General features: G+C 46.0%; 1 protein-coding gene across 1 annotated transcript in view; it reads left to right on the top strand.

Annotated features, from left to right (window-relative positions):
• Window positions 1-21337, top strand: part of LOC144678651 (type III intermediate filament-like) — a 46736-nt gene that overhangs the window by 12143 nt on the left and 13256 nt on the right. The window contains exons 2-4 of the mRNA XM_078538403.1: window positions 10982-11042; window positions 13736-13831; window positions 21111-21272. Of these exons, the coding sequence (XP_078394529.1) occupies window positions 10982-11042; window positions 13736-13831; window positions 21111-21272 (319 nt within the window). The remainder of the gene's footprint in view (window positions 1-10981; window positions 11043-13735; window positions 13832-21110; window positions 21273-21337) is intronic.

Here is a 21337-nt window from a genome sequence, read left to right as displayed (position 1 = left end):
TACTGTGAACATTAGAGTTTAAGATAGTTTTTGTAAATTGTGTTATCCTTAAAAATCAGTATATATATGTAAAGGTATAGTTATAGGTGAAGGAGTATTATAATATAGTTAATCTTTTCTTGTTTAATAAATGTTTTATTCTTTTGTTAAAAGTTCCCCCGCTGACTCCTGTGACTCTGTTCAGTAGCCACTCTCCACGTATCTAAACAAACAAGTAAAAGTTAGCATCTGTCAAGCCGGGTTCGGGTTTGTACAGCAGTAACATCAGCTGGGATCATAACATACTTTAGGTAGGGTGTGAAGGCATTGGAGGGAATGTGAAGAAGATTCGCAAGAATGGTTCCAAGGATGAAGAACCTCTTTTGAAGACAGGTTGGAGAAGTTAGGACCATTTTCCTTGGAGAAAAGAAGACTGAGAGGAGATTTGATAGAGGTATTCAAAATGATGACAGACAGAGTAATTAGGGAGAAACTATTCCCACTCATGCAAGGATCGAGAATGAGAGGGCACAGATTTAAAGTAACTGCCAACAGAATCAAAAGCAATATCAGAAAAATTTTCTTCACGCAGCAAGTGGTTAAGGTTTGGAATGCACTGCCTGAGAGTGCGGTTGAGACAGGTTTAATCAAAGCATTCAAAAGGCAATTGGACTGTTATCTGAAAAGGAAGAACATGCAGGGTTACGGGGAGAATAGATAGGAAAGTAAGTTGCAATGAAGAAATAAGAAATTTACAAATGGATATGGACAGGTTAGGTGTATGGGCCAAAATTTGGCAGATGGAGTTTAACATGGATAAGTGTGAGATTATCCATTTTGGTTGGAAGAACAAAAAGGCGACTTATTATTTAAATGGAGAGAAACTTCAGAATGCTTCAGTGCAGAGGGATCTGGGTGTCCTCATGCATGAATCGCTGAAAGCTAGTATGCAGGTACAGCAGGTAATAAGGAAGGCAAATGGAATTTTGGCCTTTATTTCTAAAGGAATAGAGGATAAAAATAGGGAAGTGTTGTTGCAACCGTACAAGGCATTGTTGAGACCGCACCTGGAGTACTGTGCACAGTTTTGGTCCCCTTACTTGAGGATGGATGTAGTTGCACTGGAGGCGGTTCAGAGGAGGTTCACTAGATTGATTCCAGAGATGTGGGGCTTGTCTTATGAGGAAAGATTGAGCAGTTTAGGCATATACTCGCTAGAGTTTAGAAGGATGAGAGGATATCTAATTGAGGTATATAGGATGCTAGACAAAGTAGACATGGAGCGGATGTTTCCCCTTCTGGGGCATTCTAGAATGAGAGGCCATAGTTTTAGGCTAAGGGGTGGTAGATTTAAATCCGAGATGAAGAGGAATTACTTTTCTCAAAGGGTCGTGAATCTGTGGAATTCACTACCTCAGAGTGCAGTGGATGCCGGGACACTGAATAAATTTAAGGAGGAGATAGACAGATTTTTAATTAATAATGGATTGAAAGGTTATGGGAGAGGGCGGGAAATTGGAGTTGAGGCCAAAATGAGATCAGCCATAATCGTAATGAATGGCGGAGCAGGCTCGAGGGGCTGAGTTGCCTACTCCTGCTCCTAGTTCTTATGTTCTTAGAAGGAAGGAGAATGGCTCTAAGGGAATTGCTCATTCAGTAGCTGGTGAGACACAAAGGACTGAATGGCCTCCTTCTGCACTGTAATAATTCTGTGATTCAGTGATACCAATAAAACATTGTGGGATCTGCTCTAGGTGAATACAAACTATTTTCAGCAAACAGATCTCACCGAAATATGTCACAGTCTGCAAGCATTATTCAGGCCATGAACACATTTCATGGTTTAGTTTCTATAGTTTTCCTTCTGTATCTGCTACCTCTTTGGGTGGTTTCATAAATACTTCTGTTTGAAAAGTATTGCCCTGAGGAAATGCACCTTTGACGTTGATTGAGGTAAAAAGATTTTTAAGATTATTTTTATAGCCATGGGAGAGTCACTCAAACACTTGTATCACCCAGTCGCTCTTAAAAACTAGCCTTGCTTTAACCTTAAGTCCCATCTGCAAGGACTTTATCATTACAAATCCACCTATGTGACAAAGCTAGATGCCCCTTAACTGGTACCTCAGAATAAATTAAAAACTCTACTGGACTAACTGGTTCCCCTTGTTTTCCCCCTCTCATGAACTTATCCTCAAGTTTATTAGCAGTCACCAAAACTTCACAATCATGAGGACTTCTGCTTTTAGTTCTATTATGAGGCTGATCTGTACTTTATATTGCATTGTCTTATCTATTCAAGCTATGGACTCTACTAGCACTACTAATCGAGCTGATTACTACTATGAGATCACTCTCGGAGCTTGCTTGTTGGCCACCATCCTTCCAAGTCGCTTTTCCTGCACATCCCTTAGTTATTGCATCCCTCTATTCACTAGGGGCGGGATTTTCCACACCCGCCCGCCACCAGGATCTTCCGGTACCACTGTAGGTCAGCGGACTTCTGGCTGAGGCGCCACCTCGCCTGCGACGGGGCCGGAAAATCCCAGCATAGATCTCTCTAGATTATATGTCACCTGAATACCCAATCTGGGCAATTGGCCATTGCATGTGATAGCTCTGTCCTGTGTGTTATGACCACTTGCGTTATATCATTATCCAGCCCTTCATCTATCATATTCTGTTCCTGACGCCCTTCATCACAAAACACATGAGCATTTGAGGTGCAAGTTGCCTCGTTTACTTCTATCAGCTGCTCAGAATTGGAGATTATGTAATTATTTCTTATTAGTTGTGAGGAATGAACTTCAACAGTTTCATTGCCATGTTTGATAAGCCTTACCATCATGACCTCTGATCTTATCATGACTTTCCCATTCCCTATGACCCTCTCTTATATAATACACTAAATCTGCTGAATTAAACTCTGTCTCAGATGGTCTTATGCAACACCTCAGTGCTCTCTGAATTTTCTGCCAAGACCCCTGCCTTGATAGAAGTCCTCCTTCCTGCATGTAAGGCACTCAAATATGCAAACATAATTGAACTAATCTTTGTATCTTGTAGAGTAGTAAGACTATCACACAGCAAGGAGGTAATTTGAGACTTGACCCATAGAGTAATTATAGATATAACCTCCAACCGTCTGGAGTGAATTCTTTACGTGAACCATCCATGCCAGGGAGATTGTCTTGCAATCTGGTTGATCAGCTAAAATTTTATGCAGAATTTTATCGATCACCACATCATTCCTTTCACAAAGTCCATTGTGAAAGGAACTACAGCTATGATATAGTCATGATGTTCAGGTTTTCACATGTTTCTGAACTCATCATTGACAAATTGCCCTCCATTATCAGACAAAAACTTCACTGGTTGCCAAGTCTGGTTCCTATCCACTTCTCCATGATTCTGTCTAAAATAACTCTTTGGACCTTATTAAGGACAGAATTTTTCAGCCCTGTTGACGTCAGGCGTGATGATGGGCGATGGAGACACTATGGTGAGAAGGCCAAAAATCGGTTTCACGCTGGCGTGAAAGCGCAACGGCAGCATCCGATGGTGCCCGCCATGGCGGAAATTCAATCCTTCTGGAGGCCAGCATGAAACGGCTTTTCATCCTGCTAATGGGATGCAAAGTAAGGCCCAACGGAATCACCCCGAGGCCAGATTTACTGTTACACTAGCGGGAAAACACACCGGCCCAGAACAGGTCTGGACAAGTGTGACATGCAGAAGTCAGGACTTACCGTTAGGGCGTTGCTCAAATCGTGGAGATCTGAGGAGCAGAAGATGCTGGAGCCCGACAGCTATCGGACCCTGGAGAAACAGGTGCATCGCATGCTGGGTGGATTCTCATGGACATGGCTCCACCATGAAGCAGATCTCGGAAGGTGGGGGGTCTCTGTTGTTGTCTTATGTCTGCTTCAGAACATCACGGTCTTGGCCATGGGCTGCTACGGATGATTGACAAGGGTGGGGAGAGGAATGTCCAGCTGTGAGTGGGAGAGGAAGGTGTATGGGCGGATTGGGAGAGGAAGGTCTGGGTTTGACTGGGAGAGGAAGGTGTACCAGAGCGGGGTGTGAAGTTGGGAGGGGAGGGAACAAATGTGTCAGGGGTGGGTGAGATTGGGGGGGGGAGAACGAAGATGTCATGGGGGCGTGAGGTTGTGTGATAACGAAGGTGTCGGGGGCTGGGAGGGGCAGGAAAAAGTACAGGGGAGGAGGATGTAACGAGGAAGAATGCGGCAAGTGGGGAGGTAGGTGTAAGGGGAAAGAAAGGTGTAAGGGAAGGAGGTCGGAGGGGGGGAAGACTTTGGAAGGGGGAAGGACTTCGGGGGAAGGAAGGAGTTTGGTGTGGGGGGAAGGGGTTCAGAGAGGTGAAGGAGTCAGGGAGAAGTAGGAGTCTAGAGGGAGGAAGGGGTCCGTTGGGGGCGGAAGGAGTTCAGACGAGGGAAGGAGTCTAGGGGGAAGAAGGAGTTCGGAAGGGGGAAGGAGTGCAGAGGAGGAAGGAGTCTAAGGGGAGGAAGGGGTCCAGGGGAAGGGAGGAGATCGGAGGGGGAGGGAGTAAGGGTGGAGGAGGGGGTGAGGGGGGGATTTCAAGGTGAACGTGCAAGGGAGGCTTCTGTGGAGTCAATGACTACCTTCAGGAGAGCAAACTGAGGGTGGGCATGGTAGGAGGGAACAGTGAGTGTAAGAGGGGGCAGAGTGAACTGGAAGGGTGGGAGGGTGAAGGTGCAACGGTAGAAGTAGAAGGGGCAGTATGGATGGTTGGTGGGGACTTGGAGGCAGACACGGATGCTGGGGGTGTGAAGGAGGAGGTTAGGGAGCTCAATGTGGATGGGGTGAGATTTTCTGGAAGGTAGAGAATGTGCACATTCACCTGGACATCCCGGAAAGAAAAGGATAAATGATGATGGGGAGGTGGAAGGTGATACCAGGGTGGTCAACAGTGATGGGGGAAAGGACATGGATGACTGGAGGGGGGGAAAGGACAGGGAAGCTTACAAGGAACTTGACTATGACCATGTTTTTCAAATTGAAAGGGAGTGGAACCCTGTGTTGGACGGGCACAGATGCTGCAAGGGAGTGTGATCAGTGTGTGGGCGGAGGTGCAGCTCAGCTCAGATGGAGAACTGAAAGTGAACCCCAGCAGGCAGCATTGAAAATGCTCAGGACATTGAGATGAGTGTCATGGAGGAAGGCTCCACGTGTATGGGAGAATTCTTGCACAGGGCTCCAATAGCCCTGCCACACACACACCTCTCCCTCCAGAATCATTCGTGGTCTGGCTGCATGCAGCTGAACTGCTATTGGGGATGGGTGGGGGGGGGGGGGGGTGCTGCTGATGTAGGGGGAGGACTTGCGAAGCCTGTAAATGAAGCTGAAAGACCCATTACACATTATTGAGTGAAAGTGAATATATTTTCAGATTATAAAATGACAAAATGTGTTCACCTGCGCAGCCACTTGTGATCAGAAAATCTTAACTTTTCTAGGCCTTCGTTGTCTAGGTGCTGCCCTGACATCCACAACAGGGGTGGAGACAGCTTGTGCAAGGGTTGGCCCTGTTGCCTTGGATGACTTCAGCATTGGTCCTCTGGAGATGCAAGGCTTCCTTTGGCTGTCCTCCTGGGGGCCAGCTGCTCCCTCTGCTGTGACAGAGGATGAGGTTGAGGGAGTCACAGGCAAAGGGGGCTCGGAGGGAGGGGACAGCCTCTGAGATCCCTGAGTGGATGTCCCAGGGTTGTCCAGCTGCTGCTCCTCCTCCCTTCAGGTGCCTCCTTAAGCGGAAGGAACACCTGGAGGGACATTGAGGTGCCCTGCTTCCCTCTTGTATTGCCACTGCAGGAACTCACCCATGGCTACTGCGATGGAGTGGAGGTCTGTGTGCATCTCCACATTCTGCTGGACCAGGGTCTCCATGGCATCCACCACCGCTGCCTTGGAGATCTCTAGATGCGCAAATGTGGCCACCAGCTCATCAGAGAGGAGGTGGACGCACTCTTCCGACTCGCGTGCCAGTCTGTTGAAGGCTTCCAACAGGTCTGTGTGATGTTCCCCCTCTTTCTGCTCACTCTCCACATTGAGCTGGAAGGCCAAACCCAGAGGCTTGACATCTGACTCGGACCTCACACATGCCTCTACCCCAGCAGTCCTTCAAGTACCGGGGAGCTCAGCTGAATCTGCCTCCTTCTACTATGGACACGTGTCTGTGCAAAGACCACCAGATTGGGAACCCGAGCCTACTCTAGATCTAGATCCTACCGAGGTGTGTGTCTCTGCGCTGGTGGAGGATGTGGTTAAGCACTGTGACAGGTTTTCCAGGCTGCTTATTTTCATCTCTTCAATGGAGGAGGTGTCCTCCTGGCTGGAGGTGAGGGACTGGCTGGCTGAGGATATCAGTCACTTGGCAAAGCTCCCTGTGAACCAAAGTAGAGATAATTGGTACATGGCAGCAGAGTCAAAAGCAGGCGAGAGAAAGCATTTGTGTTGAGAGAGGGATGATGGGGCGTAGGGTCCTTGCATGAGTGTTCACCGTTGACCTCACCATCGCCACAGGCACGGTCCACATCCTCAACCGTCAGCACAATGGCACGCGTCTCAAAATGAGTGAGGGGCCTAATGTGGTCTGGGATTTCTCCCTGCTGTTGTGAGCAGGTTCTCCTGCATGAAAACAGATGAAGAGAGTGTGAGCAGGACGCATGGTACTGCTTGGAATGTTTGTGTGGTGAGCAGAGACATGGACGGGATGAGGATGTGAGCTTGAGAGGCTATGAGCCTGATGGAGATGTGTGGGTGTGTGTGAGAGTTAGTGGTGTTGTCCCTTGAGGTGTGAGATCCCTGTGGATGTGTGATGGGTTTGTGAGTGTGAGAGTTGAGAGCGATGAAGTGGTTGACTTGCCCTGGTGAAATGGATGAGACCATCCCTTCTCTTCCTGCACTGGATGGCTGACTTCCTCTATGCTCCGATGGTGCTGACCACTGCTGCCACCTCCTCTCAAGCTGCACTGGCGACTCTGGTGGACATCCTACGGCCAAAGCAGGGTTAGAGGACATCATGACGGCCTTCCACTGCATCCAGCAAGCACCCTAGAGAGGCAGCATGAAATTTGGGGGGCCGTCTTCTTTGCTTTTGGGGCCATCTGTTTCCTGGAGCAGTTCCTGAAGACATGAAGTGGGCATTCGCTCTGGTGCGCTTTAAATATGGCACCCGGAGTGAGGAAGCGCTGAAGTCATGGCATGGTGGGCAAACCCAAGCCCGACCATGAATGCATAATTAATGAGGCAGGATGCACCAGGAATGGGACGATACGGCGTGAAAAGCCACTATTGCAACCAGCAGGTAAAACAGCATATTTCCTGCTCACTACCGCACTTTGTGCAAATCTGGGGCAATTCTGCCCTCATATCTTTAGATCCATGGCAAGGACTTTGTGTGCATCCTTCAAAACCCTGTAGATTTCACACTTCTCACTAATCTCTTCTATTAGCCTTGTATACTCTTCATCAACCCCACACCTACATCCTTTAGCTGGGTTTTTAACCTATGGAATGTCAGGTGCACAAATTGTCTGTGTCACTTTAAGACAATTTGCTTTTTTTCCCTCTGCACTATGTAGCTTTGCACTCTGCAAGCACTATCCGGTGCTGCACAGGAAGTCTGCAGATAACATATTCATCACAGGATCGCAGATAACATATTCATCACAGGACCTCCTGCAGTCAGTATAATTTGGTTGGAGGCATCATTATTTTCATCCTTTTCTTCAGAATTCTCTTTGGCATGTGTCATCCTGCCTCTCCACTTTGGGCAGTTCATTGCATAATGATACCTTGAGTTGCACCTGAAGCACCTATCTGTTTACATTTTCCTGGGATTCATTTGGGGGAGAATTTTCTCCCTGTTGTGGGGTGCTCAGCAGGATCAGGCGCCGGCAGGCGCGCAGTTGATCGCTGCCCACAATCAGCTGCACACAGCCATTTTACGTGGGCGGGCCAATTAAGGCCCGCTCAGCGTGACAGGCACCCGCAAGCACTGTGCGCTCCCTGTGCGGGCGGGGGGAGTAGGCTGAGTCGGGGCCTGCGCTCTTTCATGCATGTGCGCGAAAGAGCGCAGAAATCTCACCTGAGGCACAGGTCTGCCTCAGGGAGATTAGTTTGATTATCAAAAATTTTAATAAAGAAAAAGAAAAATTTTTAAGATATGTCCCCTCATGTGACAGTGTCACCTGAGTTGGGACATGTCAATGAACTTTAATAAAAAATTTTATTCAATTTATAAACACCTCATGAAACCTCATCCCGCCCATGGATGAGGTTTCATGATAAATGCGAAGACCACCTGGGCTCTTCACCTGCCCGGCAACCTTAAGGTTGGACGGGCAGCTCCATTAAGTATTTTAATTAGTTTTTAAATGACCTTAATAGACCTTTGACAGTTGGACGGGCACGCAGCCGACTCCAGTGCGCGCCCGCCAACTGAAAATCGGAATGACGCGCGGTGACATCGGGACACATGCCTGATGTCACCGCGCATAATTTTACACTTCAGCAAGTGGGGCCCGTCCCCGCACACCAACCTGAAGATTCTGGCCTTGCTTATTATTGTTGTTCAGTGTCTGTCTTCTGAAGTAATAGCCAGATCTGCTAAATTGCATTTTTCCTCATTCTGCCTATTTTTAATCCTTCGTTGTATTGGTGCTAGTGTCCTGTATCTATATCATTTCAAAATCTGATAATCATTGAGTCCTCCATTCTTTGTGTCACTGCAGAATGTCCCATGACTTACTCAGGAAGTTAAGGATAACACGAGATTAAAAGAAGAGGCTTATAATGTTGCAAACAAATAGCAAGTCTGAAGATCAGTAGTGTTTTAGAAAGCAGCAAATTGCCACCAAAAAGTTGATAAAAGGGGGAAAAATTGGAATACAAAGGCCTGAATCTTTTGGATGGTGGGATCTCCCTTCCCGCCATCTGAAGATTCAGTGGGGAACACATCCCTGTTAATCCAAGTGCCCCGCAGCCATTTCACACACAAATGTGCATTAAGTGGCTGCAGGCAGGACTTCCGCTCCTCACTCAGGAGTAAGTCCTGCCTTACAGAGCTGCCGGCCAATCTGATTGGATAGCAGCTCCCCAGTCTCTGCAAAACAAGAAGTTCAGTGGACTGAAAAGGAAGTGCACCAACATGCCTGAGCCTAAGTCCTGGGAGTGGAGGACAAGATAACTTTAAGGGGTCCCAGGTCAGGGAGGATAGGGAAGGCCTGAGGGCTCAAAGGGGTGATCAGAATGTCGGGGAAAATGCCAGTGGGGGGGGCATGGTGGGTGGGGTGAGGGAAGTCCAGTGGCCACTGGAACTTAATGGGAGGGTTGCCCACAGTGAGAAGGGGGCCTCCGATGGAGGCACTCCCCCCTCCTGCCCGAGATCTAGGTCTGTTATTTTACGGGTTTTCCCCACGCCAGATAAATCCTCCCGCCAGCCTAAAACTTGAGGCTGGACGAGAAATGGTTCTTAAGTGGCCAATAATTGGGGCAAGGGTAGGCTTCCCGTCTGAGGCCTTGCTTGCCCCAACGTAAAATCTCTGTGTGGCCAGGAAGGCGGGAACCTGGAGGGAATCCCATTCCTTCAATTTCATGCTCCTCCCCACCCCCGCCACCTAAAACCGGCGTGGAGCATGAAATTCTGGGCCAAGAGAATACTAGCCACGAATAAACACAGTTACAAGAATATAAAATGGATGAGAGTAGCTGAAGTAAATGTAAGGTCCTTAGAAAGAGAGACAACAGAAATTATTATGGGAAAAGTGGCAGAGATATTCAGCAAATATTTTGTGTCTGTCTTCACAGTAGAAGATGCAAGTTGCATACCAGAAATAGAGGGTAGCCTTGGTGTTTAAAAAAAGGTGAGAAATTAAAGTAATTAACATCAGCAGAGAGAAAGTACTGGAGAATCTTGAGACTAAAATCCAACAAATCCCCAGGACCTGATGGCCTATATCCTAAATTTCCGAAGGGATAGCTGCAGAGATACGTTTGTATGTGAATTCAAACTCAGTAACCTCATTATCCTCAAACCTGGTCAAAAGTAGACTTGAAGATCTTGTCTGTCTGAAGTCCCCTTTATTTCTCCATAATAAGAACATAAGGGACTGAAATTTGCTGAGAAAATAATGTTGTGTGCATGGCATACGCCATTATTAATGTGCAAATTGACCAGAGTAAGAGGTACACCATGAATTATGAATTGCCAGAAATTAGCACCCAATTTGTGCTGAACCACTATTAGCTTTGCAAAAAAATGGCACCTCACCCTTAACCTCCCTGTAATTTTCATGAAGTTGCTGCCATTTACACACTAGTGGACCATTAAGCTTGTCACAGATAGTAATGTCTAGTAATTAACAGCGTGAACACCCTTTTAACAATGTGATAATTGCTAATGACTACAAGTCAAAGCCCTGTGCCTAGATGATGAACAATTAACAGTGTAGACTGTCATTCCTTTGGGAATGTTACATTTATTCTTTCTTTTCTTACCTATCCTTTCTGTTTCTTTTCCCTCTCTCTGTCCAATCTTTCATTCCTTCTCCTTTCTTCTCTCTGTCCCAGATTTGGCATTTAATTCGGTCACTCTAATTCACCCGCCTTCTCCTTCATTCCTCTGCTTATTTCTCAATCCTTTAACCTCATTAGTTAGGATTTTTTTCCTGCCATTCACCAAGATCGCAGATGTCCTATTGACCTAGCTGTTCTGTTATTAGCGCACGTTTCCAGAAACTTTTTGGGGAAAAAAGTTTAGAACCTGAATATGCACAAACAAATCCAACCAGGCATGCCATGAGATGCCCAGCTATAGGAAAATCTGGACCATTTAATGCCCAATGAAATCCAGCCTTTAGCTACAGACATCTGGATTGATGGAAGCTGCAGACAGTGTGGTAGTACTTGACATGACAATGTCATGTGATCTTCAACTCATCTTCCTAACTGTTCTTTCCAGGTTGAAGAATGAAATGCAACAACGGGAGGAAGCTGAAAACAATTTGTCAGATTTCAGAGAGGTAAAAATATTTAGGAATTGGAAAGCATTGTATAGTTACGAAAAGTAAATTGTTAACTTTACCAATTTGCTGAATTTCCTCTTCAGATCTTTGTAAGTTAATATGTTTAACACGTTTGCTATTTTAACAATGGTTAATGTCTGTAATAAAGCAGAACAAACAAAAAATTAACACAAACACATTAGAAAGTGCTGAAAATGTATTGTGCAAAGGAAGTAACGAATGAAAAGAAAGACTTGCTTTTCATGACCACTAGGCATCTCAAAGTGCCTCACAGCCAATGAAACACTTTTTAAAGTGTTGTAATGTAGGAAACACAGCAGTGAATTTGTGCTCAGCAAACTCCCACAAACAGCATTGTGATAATGAGCAGATAAAGCTGTTTTTTGTGGTGTTAATTGGGGGGTAAATATTAGCCAGGACACTGGTGATAACTCCCTTGCTCTTCTTCGAAATAGTGCCCAGGGGATTTTTTTTTAATATTCATTCATAGGATGTGGGCATCTCTGGCTCGGCCGGCATTTATTGCCCATCCCTAATTGCCCTTGAGAAGGTGGTGGTGAGCTGCCTTCTTGAACCGCTGCAGTCCATATGTTGTATGAACACCCACAGTGCTGTTAGGAAGGGAATTCCAGGATTTTGACACAGCAGCAATGAAGGAATGGCAATATAGTTCCATATTAGTTTACATCCACCCAAGAGGTTGAAGGGGCCTCGATTTAATGTCTCATCTGAAAGATGGCACTTCCAACCCCACAGTGCTCCCTTAGTACACACTGTAGTATCAGTCCTGATTTTTGTGCTCAAGTCTTGGAGTAGGACTTGAGCCCAGGACAATTCTGCAATCACCGACCAGGAGGGAGCTACACACTGACTAAGAGAGAGAGCTATACATTGACCAAGTGAAAGTGCCGCACAGTGACAGAGAGAGAGAGAAAGAGCTCTAGACCAACTAAGAGAGAGGGAGCTTCACACTGACCAAAAAAGAGAGCTACACACTTAGCAAGAAGAAGAAAGAGAGAGCAACGCACTGACTGAGAGAGCAGTAGACCAACTATGGGAGAGGAGGCTGCACACTGTCTGAGAGAGAACTACACCCTAACTGAGATAGAGAGCTACCCACTGGCCAGGAGAGAGCTCACTGACCGAGAGAGAGAGAGCACGCTACAGACTGACTGAGAAAGAGACCAACTGAGAGGGGGAGCTACATACCAAGTAAGGTCTTTACCTGGTGAATCTGCAAGAAATGAGGGAGAATGAGGATCTTTGACTTTACTGTCTGAACCCTCAGAGCAAGTTCCACTCAAAAAGGAGCAACTGCTATATTTTTGGTTCATGCTTCAATGCTTAGAGAGGTTGTTGAATCAGGACTGATGGCTGGTAACCAGTCACTGTAATTTTTATTGTAACATTAACATACAATGCACCAAGTGTAATGATTTTTTGATCCATTTGATAAAGGTCACTGGAGGAAGGGCGAAAAACCTCCATTTATGGCCAGTACATGTTTCCTCTCATCTCCCTCATGCTGATGTAACCCGAATTCCCTCTGTTTTTTCATGTGTGTATTTTCGGGCTGTACTGGACCTGAGCACATTACTTCTACCTCTCCTGCCAGTTATTCTTTCCTGCCTCATCCTCATCCTGTCACCCAATCATGCCACCTTTCTTTTCTATGCTCTTGGGTGCTTTATCTCCCTAATACCTACCCATTCCATCATTACTCCTCTGCCTTCCTCACACTTGCTTCCAATCCGGGCTTGAACCTCCCATGGGTAAGACCAAGGTTACCTCTGTGCCTCTCTCCGTGTTCTGCACAGGGCTCATTGAGCTATCTCCTTACACGCAGCATTCCAACTGCCCCATCTTCCTCTCTTGTCCTTTCCACCCAGCGTGACCCCCTATGAGTTAAAATGGTCCTGGCATCATGTGAGTGAGCTGTGTGAGTCTGATGTTGGCCCCACTCACCCTCTGCTTCACACTTACCCTCAGATAAAATCAAAGCTTAGAATTGAAACCATCTGATCATCTCCCTTTGCCACAACACCCACTACCCTTAGCTTGAAGTAAATGGAAATAAAAGTTGAGGGAGATGTAAAACAGGCTGCTGATCCATGATCATCTATTTTAATTGACTGCCACAAATGTAGCATGACTGGGTGACAGGATGGGAATGAGGCTGGAGGGGGTAGCTGAAGAGTCCGTGACAGCTCTAAAATACACACACAAATGAACATCTTAGTTATGTAGTTTGGCAGCACAGCCTTCCTGCTTTTCTCAACACCCATTAATGTCAAGTTTCATTAAATGCTTATAACTGAACAGAGATATTTCCTAAATAAATATAAATGGGTGTATTTGGGACAGTGGGGGGAGGTTGGACTGTTGCAAAAGTTTTGCTTAAACTGCAAGTTATTAAAACTTAATTTAGTTTTCTTTCTTTTTTATGCTACTTTGTATCTTCCTGGTTCAAATAATCTCCATAGAGAATGTGAATTGGCCAGTGATACCACCAGGTTATGTTGAGGGATTTGAGATGAGACCACTCTGAAGTTGCTTTACCTAATCTGAAGGAAGCTGTAATAAGGTTTAGAGTTCCTCTATGCATTTCTGTAATGATTTTACAAATAAATTTGTTAACATTTTACTCAACTCCTTTTTAAATTACTTTTTATACAATTCTCTTCCAACAGGATGTGGATGAAGCGACTCTGTTATGTGTAGATCTGCAACGCAAAATCGATGCTTTGCAGGATGAAATTATCTTAATAAAGAAACTTCATGAAGAAGTAAGAATGCATCAGTTAAAGCTCCAACAATTGATACATTTGTAATATTTGTTTAAATGCCTTTTTAACCATCTTAGAAACTGTAGGGGATGAGAAGATTCTCCTCTGGATCTTGATTTTGAAGCCTACTCGTATTTAATTATACCACAGAGCAAATTCTAATGGTTTTATAATATGGATTAGTTCTTTTGCGCCAAATCTGGACTGTTTCTACTGTGAGTGGACTCATACATAGGAGGCAGTATTTAATGGGGCTTGTAGGAATGAGAAACGTGGCGGGTGGGGAGAATAAATTCAGTGGGAGCAAAATCATGTATTTACATACCATGCATTTTCATTGGGTGGAATTTAGTCATCATCCCAACAGAAGAATAAGAAGAGGGCACCAATCTCGCTTTCATGTCGGGAGCTGGCACCCACGTGGTTTATGTGAAAATTTAAAGGGCCGATAATGGGCACATGAAACACATGCAAATGGGTGACAGAGACCTGGAGGATCCTGCCATTAGGTGACTGTTCAGCAGGTCCAGGCAGATGATAGAAGAGCTGCCTGGACAAGCAGGGAGACTCTGCATCAAGGACACGGATTGCACATCTGTTCGTTTTGCAGTTTACTCCAATTTTTTTCCAACCATTCATAATCCTCTTCAAAGTTCTCCCTCCATTACTCCCTTCTCCCAATAAAATCCATTGCCCTCGGATCCCCTCCCCATTACGTTAAAGACAACAACATGTCAGAGCAAAGGCATAGACTGGTTTAACAATGCCTACCTGCAGATTCTCCTCCAGGCCATCAGGAAACGTGGGAAGTGCTCTTTCCTAGCAATGGCAACAGCATCCAAGATGGCCTGGATGGGGATCGTGGAGGAGCTAAGCAACCATGGGGTTCATACAAGAACCTGGATAGAGCGCAGGCAACAAGACTTCAAACTCAGCGGCCTGCCTCTACCTCAGCTGCTGATGTCAGATTTGCACCTAGATGTAGTGGTGGAAAGAGAAATTTGAAGAATTTATGAGAGCAATGGTGGCACATGTGTTTCAATAGATTTCACTTTGGCACATGTAAATAGTTCATAATATTTTGTTTCCATTTTATTCATGTGTTCATCATTTTCCTTTTCAGGGGCTTGATAAGTCAGCGACCTAACTATATTGATACGCCTCATGGTTGGCATTCATTGAAGGCTCCAGGGGAATGTTAGACATCTGCTTTATTGTGCAGGAGACTATGGTGTTGTATATTTGAGATGAGTCTTCATTTAATGTTCACGTGTGTCCATTTAGATGGTTGCCAGTCTATGGGACTTGGAGGAAGATGCGAGCTCTGTGGACTCTCCATTATTTCCAGTGTTAAGGAGATTGTAAGATTATGTTGTGCAATCAAGTGGGCTGCTTTGTCCTGGATGGTGTCAAGCTTCTTGAGTGTTGTTGGAGCTGCACACATCCAGGCAAGTGGGGAATATTCTATCACAATCCTTGTGGACAAGCTTTGGGAGTCAGGAGGTGAGTTATTCACTCCAGAACTTGGTGCGCCACCAGTCAAGCTTTCCAGTACAGCTGCAACACTGGCATCTACCCAACATTATGAAAAGTTGCCCAAGTAAGTCCTGTCCACAAAAAAAGCAGGACAAAACCAACCCGGCCAACTAGAGCCCCATCAGTCTACTGTCGATCATCAGCAAAATGATGGAAAATATTGTCAACAGTGCTATCAAGCGGCACTTGCTCAGCAATAACCTGCTCACTGACGCTCAGTTTGGGTTAAGCCAGGGTACTCAGCTCCTGACCTCATTACAGCCAAACATGGACAAAAGAGCTGACCTCAAGGCATGAGGTGAGAGAACCTGCCCTTGACATCAAGGCATTTGACCGAGTGTGACATCAAGGAACCCGAGCAAAATTGAAATCAATGGGAATTGGGGGGGAAAACTCTCCACTGCTTGGAGTCAACCGAGCACAAAGAAAGATGCTTGTGGTGTTTGGAGGTCAATCATCTCAGTCCTGGGACTTCGCTGCAGGAGTTCCTTAGGGTAGTCTCCCATGCCCAACTATCTTTAGCTGCTTCATCAATAACATTCCCTCCATCATAAGGTCAGCAGTGGGGATATTCGCTGATGATTGTACAATTTCCGACACAATTCACAGCTCCTCAGATGCTGAAGCAGTCCATGTCCGTCTGCAGTAAGATCTGGACACTATTCAGGCTTGGGCTCATAAGTGGCAAGCAATAAGTGCCAAGCAATGACCATCTACAACAAGAGAGGATCTAACCATCTCCCCTTGACATTCAAAGGTATTACTTTCACTAAATTCCCCACTATCAACATTCAGAGGCTGGGAATTCTGCTGAGAGTAACTCACCTCCTGACTCCCCAAAGCATGTTCACCATCTACAATACACAAGTCAGGAGCATAATGGGACACCCCCCACTTGCCTGAATGAGTGCAGCCCCAACAACACTCAAGAAGCTTGACACCATCCAGGACAAAGCATCCTGCTCGATTGGCACCCTATACACCACCTTCAACATTCACTCCCTCCACCAATGATTTTTTAAAAATATTATTCATTCACCGGATGTGGACTTTGCTGGCTGGGCCAGCATTTATTGCCCATCCCTGGTTGCCTTTGAGAAGGTGGTGGTGAGCTGCCTTCATGAACTGCTGCAGTCCATGTGGTGTAGGTACCCACAGTGCTGTGAGGAAGGGAGTTCCAGGATTTTGACCCATTGGCAGTGAAGGAATGGCGATATATTTCCAAGTCAGGATGGTGAGTGACTTGAAGGGGAACTAACAGGTGGTGGTGTTCCCATCTATCTGCTGCCCTTGTCCTTCTAGATGGTAGTGGTCATGGGTTTGGAAGGTGCTGTCGAATGAGACTTGGTGAATCCCTGTAGTGCATCTTTTAGATGATATACACTGCTGCTACTGAGTGTCAGTGGTGGAGGGAGTGGATGTTTGTGGATGTAGTGCCAATCAAGCGGGCTGCTTTGTCCTGGACGGTGTCAAGCTTCTTGAGTGTTGTGAGAGCTGCACTCATCCAGGCAAGTGATGACCATCCCATTACACTCCTGACTTGTGCCTTGTAGATGGTGGACAGGCTTTGGGGAGTCAGGAGGTGGGTTACTCATCGCACGATTCCTAGCATCTGATCTGTTCTTGTAGCCACAGTATTTGTATGGCCAGTCCAGTTCAGTTTCTGGTCAATGGTAACCCCCAGGATAGTGGGGGATTCAGTGATGGTAATGCCATTGAACGTCAAAGGGTGGTGGTTAGATTCTCTCTTGTTGGAGATGGCCATTGCCTGACACTTGTGTGACACGAATGTTACTTGTCACTTGTCAGCCCAAGCCTGGATATTGTCCAGATCTTGCTGCATTTGGACATGGGCTACTTCAGTATCTGAGGAGTCGGGAATGGTGCTTAATATTGTGCAATCATCTGCAAACATCCCCACTTCTGACCTTATGATGGAAGGATGGTCAATGATGAAGCAGCTGAAGATGGTTGGGCCGAGAACACTACCCTGAGGAACTCCTGCAGTGATGTCCTGCAGTTGAGATGACTGACCTCCAACAACCACAGCCATCCTCCTTTGTGCTAGGTATGACTCCAACCTGCAGAGAGTTTTCCCCCTGATTCCCATTCACTCCAGTTTTGCTAGGGCTCCTTTTATACCACACTCAGTCAAATGCAGCCTTGATGTCAAGGGCAGTCATTCTCACCTCACCTCGGGAATTCAGCTCTTTTGTCCATGTTTGAACCGAGGTTGCAATGAAGTCAGGAGCTGAGTGGCTCTGGCGGAACCCAAACTGAGTGTCAGTCAGCAGGTTATTGCTAAGCAAGTGCTGCTTGATAGCCCTGTTGATGACCTTTTCCGTTACTTTACTGATGATCGAGAGTAGACTGATGTGGCAGTAATTGGCTGGGTTGGATTTGTCCTGCTTTTTGTGTACAGGACATAACTGGGCAATTTTCTACATAGCCGGGTAGATGCCAGTGTTGTAGCAGTACTGGAACAGCTTGGCGAGGGGCGCAACAAGTCCTGAAGCTAATGTCTTCAGTACTATTGCCAAAATATTGTCAGGGCCCATAGCCTTTGCACTATCCAGTGGCTTCAGCCATTTCTTGATATCACGTGGAGTAAATCGAATTGGCTGAAGACTGGCATCTGTGATGCTGAGTACCTCTGGAGGAGACTGAGATGGATCATCCACTTGGCACTTCTGGCTGAAGATTGTAACAAATGCTTCAGCCTCATCTTTTGCACTGATGTGCTGGGCTCCCCCATCATTGAGGATTGGGATATTTGTGGAGCCTCCTCCTCCAGTGAGTTGTTTAATTGTCCACCACCATTCACGACTGGGATTTGGCAGGACTCCAAAGCTTAGATCTAATCTGTTGGTTGTGGGATTGCTTAGCTCTGTCTATCACTTGCTGCTTATGTTGTTTGGCACACAAGTAGTCCTGTGTTGCAGCTTCATCAGGTTGACACCTCATTTTCAGGTATGTCTGGTGCTGCTCCTGGTATGCCTTGCTGTGCTCTTCATTGAACCAGGCTTAATCCCCTGGCTTGATGATAAAGGTAGAGTGGGGGATATGCTGGGCCATGAGGTTACAGATTGCATTTGAGTACAATTCTGCTGCTGCTGATGGCCCACAGCACCTCATGGATGCCCAGTCTTGAGTTGCTAGATCTTTTTGAAGTCTATCCCATTTAGCACGGTGGTGATGCCGCACAACACGGCAACAATTCATCAAGGTTCCTTTGACAGCACCTTCCAAACCTGCGACCTCTACTACTTAGAAGGACGAGGGCAGCAGTTGCATGGGAACACCACCACCTTCAAGTTCCCTCCAAATCACGCGCCACCCTGAATTGGAAATATATCGCTGTTCCTTCACTGTTGCAGGGTAAAAACCCTGGAACTCCCTCCCTAACAGCACTGTGGGTGTACCTACACCACATGGACTGCAGCGGTTCAAGAAGGCAGCTCACTACCACCTTCTCAAGGGCAATTAGGGATAGGCAACAAATGCTGGCATTGCCAACAATGCCCACATTCCGTGAATCAATGAAAAAAAATGCCAGGGCCATGGAGAAACGTGCCAGACTATCAGTGACAACCTCAATTTCATTAATTTTGCCCAGGAATGAGGCACTTAAATGACCATCAGTACCTCATTTGCAAACCTTTGCCTCTTTGCCTGCTCTGAATGTCCACCCACATCTGCCAGTCTCCATTTGAAGCTACCTCACTACCCACATCCAAACCAAGGGGAGCTTTATCATACACAATGAAAAGCGATGATTGTCCTCGAGGATACAAGCTTTGGACTGGCACATAATTCACTGAAGTTATTATGAGCCATCTTTCTGCTCCTTGCCTACAGTGACAGAGCCATAAGTGCAAAAGCAGCACATCATATCTCATGCTAATTAGTAACCTTGGGCAAACTCACTGGCATATCATTTATGGGAAGGCCAGCTGATGCAACATGTTCCATCATGTCGCATTGCCTTGAGAATACAAATCACACCACACAAATTACCATCCAATAAAGACTGACCTCTGATACACTGCCACATTGATGCCAACACAAATGAGAAGTCTGTCAATATCCTTTGTTCAGCAATGATTGCCAATCATGAAGCATGACAGTGTAATATGCCATCTGAATGAGGACATCTCAAAAATTGCACATGTTGCACAGAATAATTAAGTGAACAAAATATAATGTTAAATTTATATACATGTGCATAAGTTTACCATGTCTTAACATCCATATGCCCTCATAATCTCTCAATTTTTTTGCTTATGCCTAGTTGGTGCCACCCCAACGTCAGCAGCTGAGGAGGCAGGATACTCTGAGATGCCCTGTTGAATGCAATTACCTTGGTGGATGCTCTCTGGTGGTCTGAGGCCTTGAGGGCCCTGGCCAACTGAGGGTCTCCTGCATAGGTTCAGGGTGCTTTCTTCGTCCTCACTCTGGAGTTACCCACACAGGTGACTGTCCCTGGGAGTGCCCTGAGAAGATATCCTCAGGCATCTGGCTGGTGCTCCATCTCCCTCCCAGTGTGCAGTGGCACCTCCCTTATCCCTGAGGAGAAGGGAAACCTGGAGCAAGGTCCGGGTACCTCGTTCCCCTCTCACCTAGCCACTGCTGTACTGAGGCCATATCCAGAGCAATGGAATGCATGTCCTCATGCATATGGGTCATAAGATAGACCTGACTCTCCATGGCAGCCACCAACCTGTCCGTGGAGGAAGCTATGCTCACATGCCAGAGCCATGACAGGACTCAAGGTTTGGATGGACTCCTCTACTGCCTATACAAGGTTCCACATAGGCCCTGGCACCTCTGCCAGATTTTCCACTGCCTGTCTCTGCATCTCCTGCAGGCCTATTATGACCAAGACCAGAGGCCTGTCATCAGCCTGCGAGTCAGCATGGGCCTGATCCCCAACAGTCCTCCCACTGTTAGGGACCTTGGCTGACACGGCCTCCCTCAGCAACTGGATGTGTTTATGAAGTGATCACCAGCATGTGCCCCTGATTCTTTACAGGAACCCTCTGAAATCCGTGTAAGTGTAACTGAGCTGGTGGAGGATGAGGGAAAGGCAGGTGATGGTGCATCCTCTGGTTGGCGTTGGTCTTCATCAGAGGTGGAGCCATTGGTATCCACTATGGGCTTTGGGCCTTCTTTGCCTATGGTGCCAACCTGCAGTGGAAAACAACAGAAAAGGCATTAAGGAGAAGCTCAGTGTATCAGGAAACCACAGTTTCATGTGTGTCTCTATTTATAAGCTCGCTGGTGAAGGCAACCCTATAAAGTAAATGGGCTTTAAACTGATGGAAAGGACATGTACACTATTTTGAGATTATAAGGGCTCTAAGTGTAGTGCATTTGATCAGACAATTTATTTCCTAGCTGGAATCAATATATAGCACAAAATTGCTCAATTACAACGCCAACTGCTATTAAATTGTCAATTTCATTCAACAAGATGGCTAGTTTGGGAAAGATAAAGATACTATGCTTTATCTTGGAGCTGGGATTAAAATGCTTTATCGAGGCAATGTAAAGAAGTTTTATCCAGCATTTAACCCAAAATATATGTCACCAACTTGATGCCAAAAATTGGTGGGAAAGTAAGCATTCTTTTCCATTCAGGATTTGTGGCACTTAATTTCATGAGCCTGAAATTTCACAAGCTGTAAACATTAAATCTAAGAGTTTGAACAAATGGTGACGTGAAGTCATCTTATTTCTTCAGGAAGTTCGTGACCTGGACTCTCAAGGACAAAATCAGCATGTCAAGATTGAGATGGATGTGGCTAGGCCTGACCTTTCTTCAGCACTGCAAGAAGCTCGTTCTCAGTTTGATAAACTTGCCGCTAGGAATATTTCTGAAACTGAGGAATTGTACAAGTCCAAGGTATGTTTTCTAATATTCATTTGTTGCTTAGCACTTCCACTGAGTGCAGTTCCCAATGAGAAGGG

This window comes from Cetorhinus maximus, chromosome 3, assembly GCF_964194155.1.
Source record: "Cetorhinus maximus chromosome 3, sCetMax3.hap1.1, whole genome shotgun sequence".
Taxonomy (NCBI): domain Eukaryota; kingdom Metazoa; phylum Chordata; class Chondrichthyes; order Lamniformes; family Cetorhinidae; genus Cetorhinus; species Cetorhinus maximus.
Note: the sequence above shows the minus strand (reverse complement) of the source record. Positions and strands in the feature narration are given on the sequence as shown.